This window comes from Lepisma saccharinum, chromosome 23, assembly GCF_977018435.1.
Source record: "Lepisma saccharinum chromosome 23, izLepSacc3.1, whole genome shotgun sequence".
In the NCBI taxonomy this organism is placed as follows: Eukaryota; Metazoa; Arthropoda; class Insecta; order Zygentoma; family Lepismatidae; genus Lepisma; species Lepisma saccharinum.
In genome coordinates, this window is record NC_139251.1 from 11,131,421 (window position 1) to 11,143,811 (window position 12,391).

The 12,391-nt window shown below is 41.0% G+C and overlaps 1 protein-coding gene across 1 annotated transcript; it reads left to right on the forward strand.

The window, feature by feature from the left end:
• Positions 1–1,074: 1,074 nt before the first annotated feature.
• Positions 1,075–11,774, forward strand: LOC145977686 (uncharacterized). The gene is made up of 3 exons (XM_083109901.1): positions 1,075–1,443; positions 2,221–2,315; positions 11,515–11,774. The coding sequence occupies exons 1-3, from the start codon at positions 1,225–1,227 to the stop codon at positions 11,606–11,608; spliced, it is 408 nt and encodes a 135-aa protein (XP_082966027.1). The 5' UTR covers positions 1,075–1,224; the 3' UTR covers positions 11,609–11,774.
• Positions 11,775–12,391: the final 617 nt, after the last annotated feature.

Genomic DNA, 12,391 nt, shown 5'->3' on the forward strand with positions numbered 1-12,391 from the left:
TGAGCGAATTGAAAATATGTTCCTTTAACAGTAGCACCAATTGCGTCTGTCAAATTATCTAAGGGGGGTACAGGGGGTACAACGGGATTTTCGGATTTAGGGGGTACAGTACCCCCCTTCAAAAATTTGAGGGGGTACAATGTACCCCTGTACCCCCCCGTTCCTGCGCCACTGCTTCAAACTGACATATATCAACTGTCCACCAAATCAACAGATGAACCGACCGCTCCGATGTTTCTCCGAATTTTCATAAAGTGGCTTTTCCCCTCCTTTGCAGGGCAGGTCATTAGCAGGAGGGTTGACTCAAGACTAGTAGTCTTGGGGTTGACTGCATGTGAGAAGAACCGCTATGTCATTCATTCCCACGCCGAAAAAGGGACAAGCAATAGAATTCTGTTCTTGGACTTTGAAGCGCATGGGGATATCTTTTCTGAACCATAAAATAATTAACCCAGAAAGTTCTAGCCACCCGTAGCTAAATTTTCCTGTTTGCCAGTGCAGGCCCAGATGAAGAGATAGTGCGGGTTTTGGGGGAATCCTGGATCTGGTGTGCAGCAGGGAGGAAAAGTGCATTTTCAATAGGTCTCAGACTTCCCTGACCGGGTGGGGGGGGGGGGACTACAAAACCATTAACTGCATTCTAGCCCAATACATCTGTTTGTGTTCAACAAGCAAGAAACAAGGAAATAGGAAAGAAATGCCTTTCTTGGGTTCGTGCTACTGAAAATTGAAGAAATGTTAAAAACTGCAAGCAAAATTTACTGAAGAATTATTTTGCAATATTTGTCATCAAAGTTAAATTTTCAGCAAATACAGAACAGTTTCCCGGGGCCACGTGGACGTTTGCCGGGGCCAGTGCCCCCGCGTGTCCCCCTAACTACGTCCCTGGTACTTTTCTATGTTTGAAAATGTGTAATTTTTTATGTATATATTAAACACCAAATGCAAGTAATTTATTGTACGCGTACACTGTAAAAGGGCAGTTGCCTGTTGTGCGCAGCATAAATAAATAAATGTATAAATAAATAAATAAATAACTCCCACTACTTTCAATTTTCATTACGACAGGCTCAGGTGTGCGATTATCTTACAAAGGTGAGTGAGTTCCTGGATGGGCTAGAACACGATCTGCTGCTCATTAACCGCAACAAGCAACTGACAAGCCAAAACAAAGTATTAATCGTTAGACACACATTCCGTCTGTATGGAGCTGTTCAGACCAACATGATCAACGCTGTCAGCAGTTCGAGGGCAACGCTTCAGACGATTGAACAATGTACACGTTTGTATCTCTTGAGGATAATCGAAAGCATAGAAGAACAAGACCGAAGGATAGCTCTAATGCGCCCCGTGAATGTCCGTCAGGTGCCAGTGACGTGCATTTTGAATGCCGTACCCTCTATTCCCAACGTGGAGGAACTTGACAACAATCTGTGTACCCGGGTAAGACTGTGCCTTTCTAAAAGATAACATTATTTAGCCATGCATTTGTTCATTTTGTTATTTTCTGCCCCGGGAATCTGCGGAGCAACGCCACGCATAATGGTTGAGAAGGGGAGAAAGCGAGCAGTAGCTGCAGCCTTGTTTCCCCCGCCCTTCCCCCTTAGGCGCTCATTGGTGGAGCCCTCTCGAGTCACTACTTGCGCACAGATTTGTTTTCGTTCCCTTGCTCCAGAGATTCCCGGGACAGAGGTTCAATTGTTCTCTAGGCATTGACGACTCTGCTTGCCCCTCTTTGCGGTAACCAAGGGAACATCATTAGGAGTATCCGTAGTAAGTTAAATTACCACGCCCATACGAAAAGAGTTAGCCAGATTGGCTGCTCTGAAGTACAAATAAGGCAAGTATATTTTGGAATGTAGAAATGGGTTGGAGAGTTTCCTCTTTAACTAGCGTTGGGCGATATATCGTCCAGACAATATATCGCGATATTGAGAAACTATCGTCCAGGCGATATCAACTAGACAATATACCGTCACGATATTTTGGCAACGTACATCGTGTCGGTGATATCACGATATGGAAAATCTAGTTGCCACTTTAGCCCATGTTAGTTAGCGGTAATGGTAGGAACTACGCTGTTCTTAGCATCGTTCCCTTTCGCTTACTCTTAGAAGTTACCTTAAAATGTATTATATTCTACTATTTTAATTACATATATATATAATAATTGTGTATAATTGTGAATACTTGCTTAAGAACTTATGTTTTGCTTTCCAGTTGGCTTCAGAAGCATACTATCAAGCGTCGGCAGGCTGCTACTACACCACCTTCAGCCCAGCGATGCTCGGGTATGAAGGCCAGGGGAACGAGGTGTAAGTGCCAGATACACTTTTCCTGTAGTCAATAAGTCTAAGTACATCCTCATTCCTCAACTCACTGAAACACCCGCTCCTCTTGGCACGATTATGAGTGCCTGCTCCAGTGGTGACCATGTGCTCGCTTTTCGATTGGAATTAAAGAGGTTGCGTTCTCGGAAGTTGAGAAGATGTAGGTGCGTGTTTGTGTATACATACATATACATAAATACATATATACATACATAAGTCGGCCCCCGTGGTGGAGTGGTTAGCACATCGCTCTACGACGCCAGGTGTTCTGGGTTCGAATTCCAGTCTGGGGATAGGTGTTTGTGAGTGTCCATTCATCAATTTCATCATATCATCACTCATCCTTGCAAATTAGCCAAAAGTGGCACAAAAGAGAAGTAAAATAAAGCAAATAAATCAATCAACACACCCACTCAACTCTCCTCCACACATAAACACACACAGGGTAGTTTCGGCCAGTCCCAACATTAGGGGGATTCCTACACTTCTAAGTTTCCAACGTTGAAACATTCGGGACAATCGCGAACAAAGCACAAAGCCAATCCGAGTTGAGAGATTCGATGATGGATTGACGGATTTGCTTCATTTTACTTCGCAAGGGCGTATCCAGGGGGTGGGTCCAGGTGGTCCGGACCCCCCCCCCCCCCAATTACCTTCTTCAATTTGAAAATACTATGTTAGATTCAGCATACTTTCCGATGAGTGAAGTGAAGAGTACTATTTTTCCAATGAGTTCAACATAATCTTATTCATTGCTTGTTAAAGAAATAGTACGAAATGATATAAGAAAATTTGAAAATGCAGTTGGCCTCCGGAAGATATGAAGTCTAAGGATGAAGCTGCAAGAAATCGAATAGCTCTTGGTGCAGATCCAACGTTTGATGTGGCCAGGAACACAGAGGTTCTACGTTCTCCGATGAAAGGATTCTAGAATTAGCTGCTAGATTCTAGGATTTTGTCTCATCCATAACACAGAAAGGACCTGGCTATCGTTCTGTAGGAACGTTTGAGTACATAGATTTCTTATTTCACTAATGCTTAGTAGGTGTCTTAAGAAGTATTTTTGACTTGGGTGGACATCCGCCACCTGGTACATTTTCCCTGAATGACGTCATTAGAGATGGCGGCCACTCGATCACAAAACTGCTCATATCTCTGTTAATACTTGATCGATTTTGACAGTATGCTGTCAAATCTATTTATAAGGGGGATGAAAATGATTTGTAAACCGTATCTTTTTTCTAGTTTTCTTTCTCACATAGAGATCCATAAATATTGCTGTTGAGTTTCTTTATAAGTCCACTTTATGCACAGAATGGCTCACGGGTATTGGACATACTGTCTAAAGTGGGATGCGAACCACTATATGGCTCCACTGGGTATCGAACTCGGGATCACTTGATTGAAAGGCAACGATTTCATGATTTGTTTAATTTTACTTCGCTTTTCTGTCTCTTTTGGCTGATGAGGTTGAATGACGATATGAAGATATTAATGAAGGGAACTTACAAAGATTACCTACCCATGCCCAGTCCGAGATTCAAATAACTTGAAGGGAGTACGCGCTCAGCTCGGATGAGGAATGCCGAGAAAATCCACGAGACAACATTTTTGCTGCTGGTGTGTAGTGCAAACTTCATTGTTTCAGATTTCATAGCTTCAACACTCAGCAGGAAAATTAGGCTGATTTTGTCACTAACACGCTTATCTTTGTTTCGTATATTTTGAAACAAAATACTAGTTCGACACCAATACCAGACACCAAGATACTGTGTCAGGCTATGCAGGCACATTCTTCTCACTAGAAACTCTGAGGATTTACAATAAAAACTCCAAAATTGTGCTTGACAGTTTGTTTGCAAACTTACTTCTGTACTTTGCTTTTTTCAATAACTCTAAAAGAACTTATGAAAATTAAAGTTCGCTTTCTACTTCTTAGCATGTATGTGTTTCACATTTTTAAAAGATTGTAAACGTAGGAACACCCAACGGAGGATTATTTGTTTACCATCTTTCCACATACAGCCCGAAAGCCATTTTGCTCCATTGCAGATACACCTCTCCAACATACCAAAAACGCCCCACCCACCATTCGGAGGAAACCTACATTAGACATTTAGTTACGACTAAGAGGTACAACAAGAAAATCGTTTAAGAACCACTGGCTTAGAGTCATTGCATTAATCTTACATACAATCACCCCAGATGCTGTTATATGCTTAGTAGCGCTGGGCGATATATCGTTCAAACTATATATCGCGATATTGAAAAACTGTCTCCTAGGCGATATCAACTAGACTATCTATTGTCACGATATTTTGGCGATATACTTATATCGTGGAAACGATACATCACCGATATCACGAAATAGAGAAAAGATAGTATCGTATCGTCCGTGACAATATTTTCTTGACGATATATCACGATATAAAATTTCTCTATATCGTCCATCGCTAATGCATAGCACGTCGGGACTATCCCTGACGATCGGTTAGGATATATAAAATGTTTTGACGCTGATTTCAAACAACTGTATAATTACGTCCCCCTAATATACGAACAACATCAATCTGAAAACAATGCTTTCAAGTGTTAGCTTCATACCTCAACAATGACATTAAATATTTGTTACATTGCAAGTTATTGTTCACACACATGAGAAGTATTGTGTACAGTCAAGTGCACTGTTAGAAGCATTTTCCAACACTTCTAAAAGGACCCGCAGGACACGGAAGGCTTACTTGAAAGTTGTAAACAGACGTAAGTTGTACGTCACGGACACTGCCGGCTTGTAACGATTCCATTGAAAGACAATGTGTCCGGCAGTGTCAGTGACTGTACAGTCATGGAAAAAAGTTCTTCCCCATAAGGCTTTAATAGGAGCAAGTAATGCAGGAGGGTAGGCAACACATATTGCACCCTTCGATGATCGGGTGATTTTGCCTGTCTTAACACCGAGAAATGTGTTCCACGCGAAGGTCAACATGACAGGAAAGCAAAGAGGGTCACGTGACTATTGGTTACGTGGAATGTTGTGCTTCTCCACGTCCCCAGTTCTTGATCCACATTGCAGAAAAAGTAGAGCTGCATGCAATATATGAAAATAGGTTGTTTTCAACTACACGCTTAATTATGATTTTCCCAATTGTAAATCTATCAGACGTGTCTCCAGATTTGGTCGGGACAGTCTTTTACTTTGAATTCCTGTTTGTCATAGGCGTAACTTGACGGGAGCAGAAAGGGCATTTGTAACCCCCCCCCAAAAAAAATCAGGTTTCTTAAAGCTGCTAAAACAGGAATTAAATACTATGATTTGACGCGTCCAAAAAAAGTAATATATTGAAAGATTGTTCCCAAATACGTAGATAGCAATTTAATACTTTGAAAGTGTCTCAGTTTTGTTTATTATGTCACATCTCAGCGTGGCACAGGTCTACTACAAAAGTGGAATTTCGTAACAGAAATATGAACCCACTCCTTTTATTTCGTAGCCGATTTCATCTTGAAACTGAAATTAAGAATATTAGTTAACAATGTCATTGGTAAACAATAAACAAATGTGTTTGACCCAATTCTTTAATACCTTATCATAATCTTTATCGCAATTTTAAATTTTGTTGTAAGTCCACTTTATGCAAAAAAAAAAAAAAAAAAAAAAAGGTAAAGTTCTCACCTGTGCTTAGCGCTACGCCATGAAGGCGTATAGGGGGTGTGGGGGTAACGCCCCACACTTTCTTGATTCGTTCGTGACTGGGGGTGATGTGATCAGCATCACGCCGCCCCACACTTTCTTGATTCGTTCGTGAGTGGGATTGATGTGATCAGCATCACGCCCCTGACCGCCTTTACCCCCAGGGTTTCCCCCAGGTACCCATGTCATTCGACGCTGGGTGGGCGCCGGGGCCGCTTCCAACTTTAGAAAAGTTCCCGGGCTTGAACCGGCCGGGGATCGAACCCGGGGCCTATAGCATGGTAGTCAGACGCGTTACCGACTGAGTCACCGGCACAGATAGACTAATCTGAACTGCATACAGTTTAAAGTGGGATCCGAACCACTATGTGCGATCACCTGGTATCGTACCCGAGACCCCTTGATTACAAGGCCTTACCACTACGCCATCAGTGAGGCGCACACAATCTTTGTATTTCGACCTTTTTAAACCTATATGTATCATATAAGAGGTTGTTTAATTTTTGCTATGCCTCTATGGATTATATTCAGCCAGTATTCGAGCACATAGCGTCAGGTTTCATAGAATATAAGCTTCTCTTCCATGTTTATGGTTTCCTGTCTGCAGTAGAAAAACTGGCAGGTTCCCATAGCTTTTCTTTCAATAGTCTTACAATGGTTGCATATCATATCACTCAAATTTGATTCATTTGTTTCGAACACAATCCCCGATGGCGCAGTGGGATCGTGGGCGCCTTGTAATTAAGGGATCCCGGGTTCGATACTCGGTGGAGGAACATAGTGGTTCGGATCCCCCTTTAAACTGTAGGTCCATTCACGATTAGCCTAACAGGACATAAAGTGGACTTAAGACACCAAATCAAGCAACCAACACAATCCCGTTATTGTCCAGATTATCGAATCCAGAGCCTTCGTCGCGAATAACATAAGCAGGAAGACAACGTGAAATAACCGAACAGAAACAGAACCTAAAACCTACATCGGATAGATTGGATTAAGTCGACGATACAGCACGGGTTCTGAAATGAAAAAGAATACGAAATGGGGAAGATATCCTTCTAGCTGAGAAGCCTTTACGTAGGAGTGCCCTGAGGGAACTTCAAGGCCACGACGATAAAGTGTTCTACGTGCAATGACGGGACCAAAACATAAGTCTGATAGCTATGTTCCTCCTTATTTCGTACGCCATTGATAACTGGAACACGTGACCTCGTCTTTGGTAGAGCAGAAGCCTGCTTGCTTGCCACCACCCTTTAGTTCAGTGACCTTCGCCCGTAGTCAGCAAGAGTGAATGACTCACCAGATACTTGTTGTCTGTGAGGCTACACAAGAATAGATATTTCGTTAGTGGCTGTAAGTATTGTTTCATCTGCAGTTATATCAGTTAACATTTCAATAGTTTTCTAATGGTTACGTTAGTGATAAACATGTAAATTAGTTCTCGAAAGTGAACGTTTTATCTATTTGAACGGGGGATTTTTATCCAGCCTGCATGTATTATTTTTTCCTGAAACAAGAAGAAATTCGAAGACGCAAAAAGAGTTGTATAAGAGTAGTTAACAAAAGGAAAAAAGAAGAAGAAAACGAAAATGTAAATGCTGAAATAAATTATGGTATAGATCGAGTGAATAACATTTTGTCATGGGGCCTCCTCGATGGCGTAGTGATAACGTCGTCGCCTTGTAATCAGTGGATCCCGGGTTTGATACACGATGGATGCACATAGTGGTTAGTATCCCACTTTAAACTGAAGGTCGAGTCCAGATTAGCATATCTGTGCACCAAACCAAAACTAAGAAAGAAATTGTCACAGTGTAAGAAAATTTCATGTTCAACCAGATACGAAACAAAAGGAAATGATATATTGCAGGTTGGAGTTCACATCTGTAGCATCTAACCAGCACAATTATGAATCGCAACATATCGTATCAGATCCATTTTTATTATACATGTATGATAATATAAGAGAAGTAGAGGAAAGAGAAAACCAAGCGAAACACGGACGCCTTCTCCAGAATTTCAAATCTCGTTACATAAGGTTCTGGGTTGGAGTCCAGAACAGGCATGACTTTCTTGTTCTTGCCCTTTTATCTGCTTCATTTCATCATAATTCATCGTTATGGTTTACCTGCAGGGGAAGAATAATGACAATAATTGCCAATACAAAGCCAATGACAAACAGAACAACTCGATTACGGAGGTGCCAAGAAGAAACGAGACTTGACAGTTTCTCCGCCTCTCGGTTTGTCGAATTGAAAATTGCTCTCCCGTTCTCGGTCTCGATTAGTTAAATATAGAAATCGAAAATGTATGTGAATGAATATACATGTATTTTATATATTCCGGTTTTGTAGGAGATTTCGTGAGAGATGAAATAAGTACTCTTCCATCGTATTTATTTTTATAATTTTAATTCCCTGTTCGATGATCGCGACGATAAGGACGAGTGACCATTACATGAAATTGATGACGAAATAGTCAAACACCCCCGACAAGGACGGTACTCAAACCCGGGAACTTTGGCGACGATATCGAATGTCAATCACTTAATGAGCTTGACCACCGAGCCTGCTTAATGTTGTTTCTGTCAGGTAATTCGTAATAACTGTCAATATCCCACCTTCACTATCATTTTCTTCATAATTTATCTTATTGTTGTGATTAACCTGAATTCAAAGAATTAGTTGAAAGGCAAAAATGCAAGATTGAATGTCTCTGATGTTACTTCGTGCCGAATAATATGACGTGGTATTATGATATGAATTTATTAATCATATAATATGCCTATTCATTCCATTGATTGATCCCAATTGAGCACACAAAATATGCTATAATGTCCACTCCATGGAGGAGTGGTTAGCACAGCGCGCTACGATGCCATGGGTCCCTGGTTAGAATCTCGACTTGGGCGTGGGTGTCCTTGGTAAGTGTCCCTTCATCAATTTCATCATAGCATCACTCTTCTTCATCGTCGCTATTTGCCAAAAGTGAAAGAATAGCAAATCTAAATAACAAACATCCAATCAAATCGAACATCTCTACCGATTTAATTCTATACGGTACCGAATTCCCACTTTATTACTGCATCTTAAGTCATTTTACAGCATCTCAATTGTTTTCCGATTCGAAAACATTTGGAATGTTGTTTTGTGCAGTTGATTGTGCATTGTTTCGTTGTTTGGATTGTTTAATTAACGTCGCATTAATTAGTTTTAGACCAATCGTGACGGGGGAAGCAAGAGCACAAAGAAAGCGAAAAAGACAAGGAAGAGACCACGGCTTTCTTTAAAGATAGCATCCCGTGAATACAACTCAAGTGACTGCAGAATATTATGAATAAAATTTATTTCGCTTTTTCCTTTTATTTCTGTTTCAGTTATTTTACTTCGCTTTTCTTCTACCACTCGCGTTACTCGTGTCGGTGAGGAAGAATTATAAACTCGTGAAATGGACGATGGTACAAAAAAATATATGCCTCTCCCACGGTTCGAAACTGTCAGTACAAAATATTGTCTTATTTTTAAAATTTACGGGCAAATATGGTTTGTCACGTAGCAATTTTCGCTTATCTCTTTCTCAAGGGGTTCCATTGCCTCTCTGATGTCGTAGTAGTAACGTCTTCGCCATGTAATGAAAGGCTTCCGAATTCAATACCAAACAGAGAGGCATTTGGTTCGAATCCCATTTTAATCTGTAGGTCCAGTGCATGAACTGGACTTAAACAATTAACCTGTGGCATGTGGTCTGTGATGAGAACCATCATTTCAGCGAACCTTCTTGACAATGACTCTAATATCACTTGATAGAATAGTATTTCCTTACAAGTAGCTCTTGTCAAGAAACCAGTTCCTGAAATTTTCTTCTGGAGGCATCGTAGCACCCAGCTGTTTGTTGTGGCTGGGGCACGAGTCATGTGACTCATGCTATCAAAGCTCAATCCTTCCCGAGAAGTCAGAATCACCAGGCAAACTTAAGCGAAGATTTTGTTATTTGGGTTGCATAAACAACAGGCTTTAAGACGTTACGAAATTCTACGTCCCGTGCCCCAGGTATTTTTTCTAAGACTGTACACCAGGGCAAACTATTGATTTCACGTGACCCGACCTGACACTTATAAAATCCGAACATAGCACCTTATCTCTAACGTAAGTGTATACAATGGCCGAAGTGGAATTTCTTCTTTTGTAGAGCCTAACGTTATGGGAGAGGGAGGATTCTTTTAAGGTTCATATGGAGACTGAGGCAGGCGGGAGAGACGTATTTAAAATATACATACCAGCTGGGGATGCTTTATGCAAATTTTCTTTACTGTGGGATGTCGTATTCCCCCTTGGAGCACTGAGTGTATAATGTAGTGTGTGACCTGCATAGAAAAACCTTTTGCCCTTCCTCCTACTATACACGGACACTAAACACTATGACAATACACAGGTGTGTCTTATTTACATGCACAGTTGTAGTACACATGAAGTAATATGAAAATGTTGCTTTTGTAAGAAGATTTTTATACTCAAGAATTCTAGGTGTGCACTTTGCAGTATTTCACTATGTTGAGTCATGTGCCTTGAAATCCTTTTGATACAACAAACAGATACATCCATAACATTTCTTTCCAAGATCGAACGAATGACACGTTACTTAAGGCGAGAAAATTTGATCCATATGTGTGGAGTAACAGTCAGCTTGGTCATTACGTCCACTATCAATTCGATCCTGATTAATTACCCATTGAAAACCTTGTGTTCGTCTGCAACGCTGGCAATCAACAGAAAATTACAATGAATATAGCAGTTCGAGTATAGACGATCTGGTCTTCAGCTATGTAGTCTCAAATACGATGTGGTTCCATGTTGATCCGTAGACATTCACTACAAATCGGCCTTTGATGGATACCTTCATCGGGTGTTTCATCTCTAATACGCACACGCCGACATCCGTGCTGGAATGGTTAGCTAAGCGGGCTAAAACCCCAGGGGTCCCGGGTTCAAATCTCGGGGTTTGAGTGTTCTTAGTGAGTGTCCCTTCATCAATTTCAGCACATCATCTCGTCGAGATTAGCCAAAAGTGGAAGAAAAACGACGCTAAATAACAAAGAATATTAAAAGAATTCTCTAACAGAAGCGAAGAAGCTCTTTCGCTTGTATGAGACGAAACTCACGCTACCCTTGGCGTTAGTTGATAGTTTTATTGATAAACAAGTAGAGAGCAGTGTTGCCACTCACTGAGGGCACGATTTCTCTTTGCAAAGTGCATAACTATTCTTCCCCTTCTTCTAAAGAAACCACATAATAATAATAATAATAATAATAATAATTATTATTATTATTATTATTATTATTATTTGAAGTAGTAGTAGTAAAAGTTCATTCCATGTCTCACATTCATATGTAAATGTCACCCAATGTCACTGGCAGGGAGAGATAAAAAGTTGAATTTAAATCAATATGGAACAGGTGCCATTCTATGCTAAAAGAAAGTCATTCCTCTTTACAGCGTTGGGCAGGAAACACAACACGAGGTAACGAGACCAGGATGGTTCTCGAGAGTGCGCACACGCTTGAGAGCCATTCTGTTCTCCAGACAATAATTTGGTACAGCACCGCCGTACCGTCTCCTGATTGTTCTAACACAGAAACCGGGAAATTGTGGCAGGAGCAAAGCTCAGAAGAAATGTTAAGAAACCAAAGGGACGCTCAAGCTTTGGCGCAGTGTCTGCGCAGGTGCTGCTGGGCAGCCTGCAGCTCCTCCAGTTAAAATCGGCCTACCTCCTTGCTTTCAAAAATATATACCGGTGTATATACAGCAAAATTTACTGTGCCGGAGTTATGAGTGCAAATAGTGACGTCCAGCTCTGAAAAGCTAATAGACATCTCAGTGTTTCATCAAGACAAGTAGGACATATAGTAAATTTGAGTTGATGCCAATAGAACAGTAGGAAAGATGCAAGATTTGTAGGCGTGAACCAACACAAGAACCAATGGCAGGAGAGAAATATAATTCGGCGAGGCGTTAACACCAACAGCGAGATGAGAGGATGTTGAATGAGAAAGCACAACTGCTTCGATGTAATCTACCCTAAGAGGACTGAGGGGAGTGTTACTCTTAAACCCGAAACAGATTGCTTTGACTAATGCTTATTGTCAGTGTTGAAGATGTGTAGAATGAATGTCTCACGAAGAGCAAACCAAGAAGAAGTTCAATGTTTCCTCAGAAGGAACTGTCATGAGTTCGCAAACTGTTTAGTTCCTGTCGTTTATAAAGTGAAGAAACGTTTCCTCAGAAGAAAATGTCTAATGTTCTATCATTGTATGCAGTTGTCTTCCTTCCCTGCACCCTACCATCTTGAGGCTATAAGTAGAATTGCGGTTTC

Excerpts from the sequence above, each read along its gene's own strand:
- LOC145977686 (XM_083109901.1), top strand. The coding sequence starts at position 1,225 with ATGATCAACGCTGTCAGCAGTTCGAGGGCAACGCTTCAGACGATTGAA. Across the intron at positions 1,444-2,220 it reads ACAACAATCTGTGTACCCGG|TTGGCTTCAGAAGCATACTA; the intron begins GTAAGACTGTGC and ends TTTGCTTTCCAG. Across the intron at positions 2,316-11,514 it reads GAAGGCCAGGGGAACGAGGT|CGTTGGGCAGGAAACACAAC; the intron begins GTAAGTGCCAGA and ends TCCTCTTTACAG.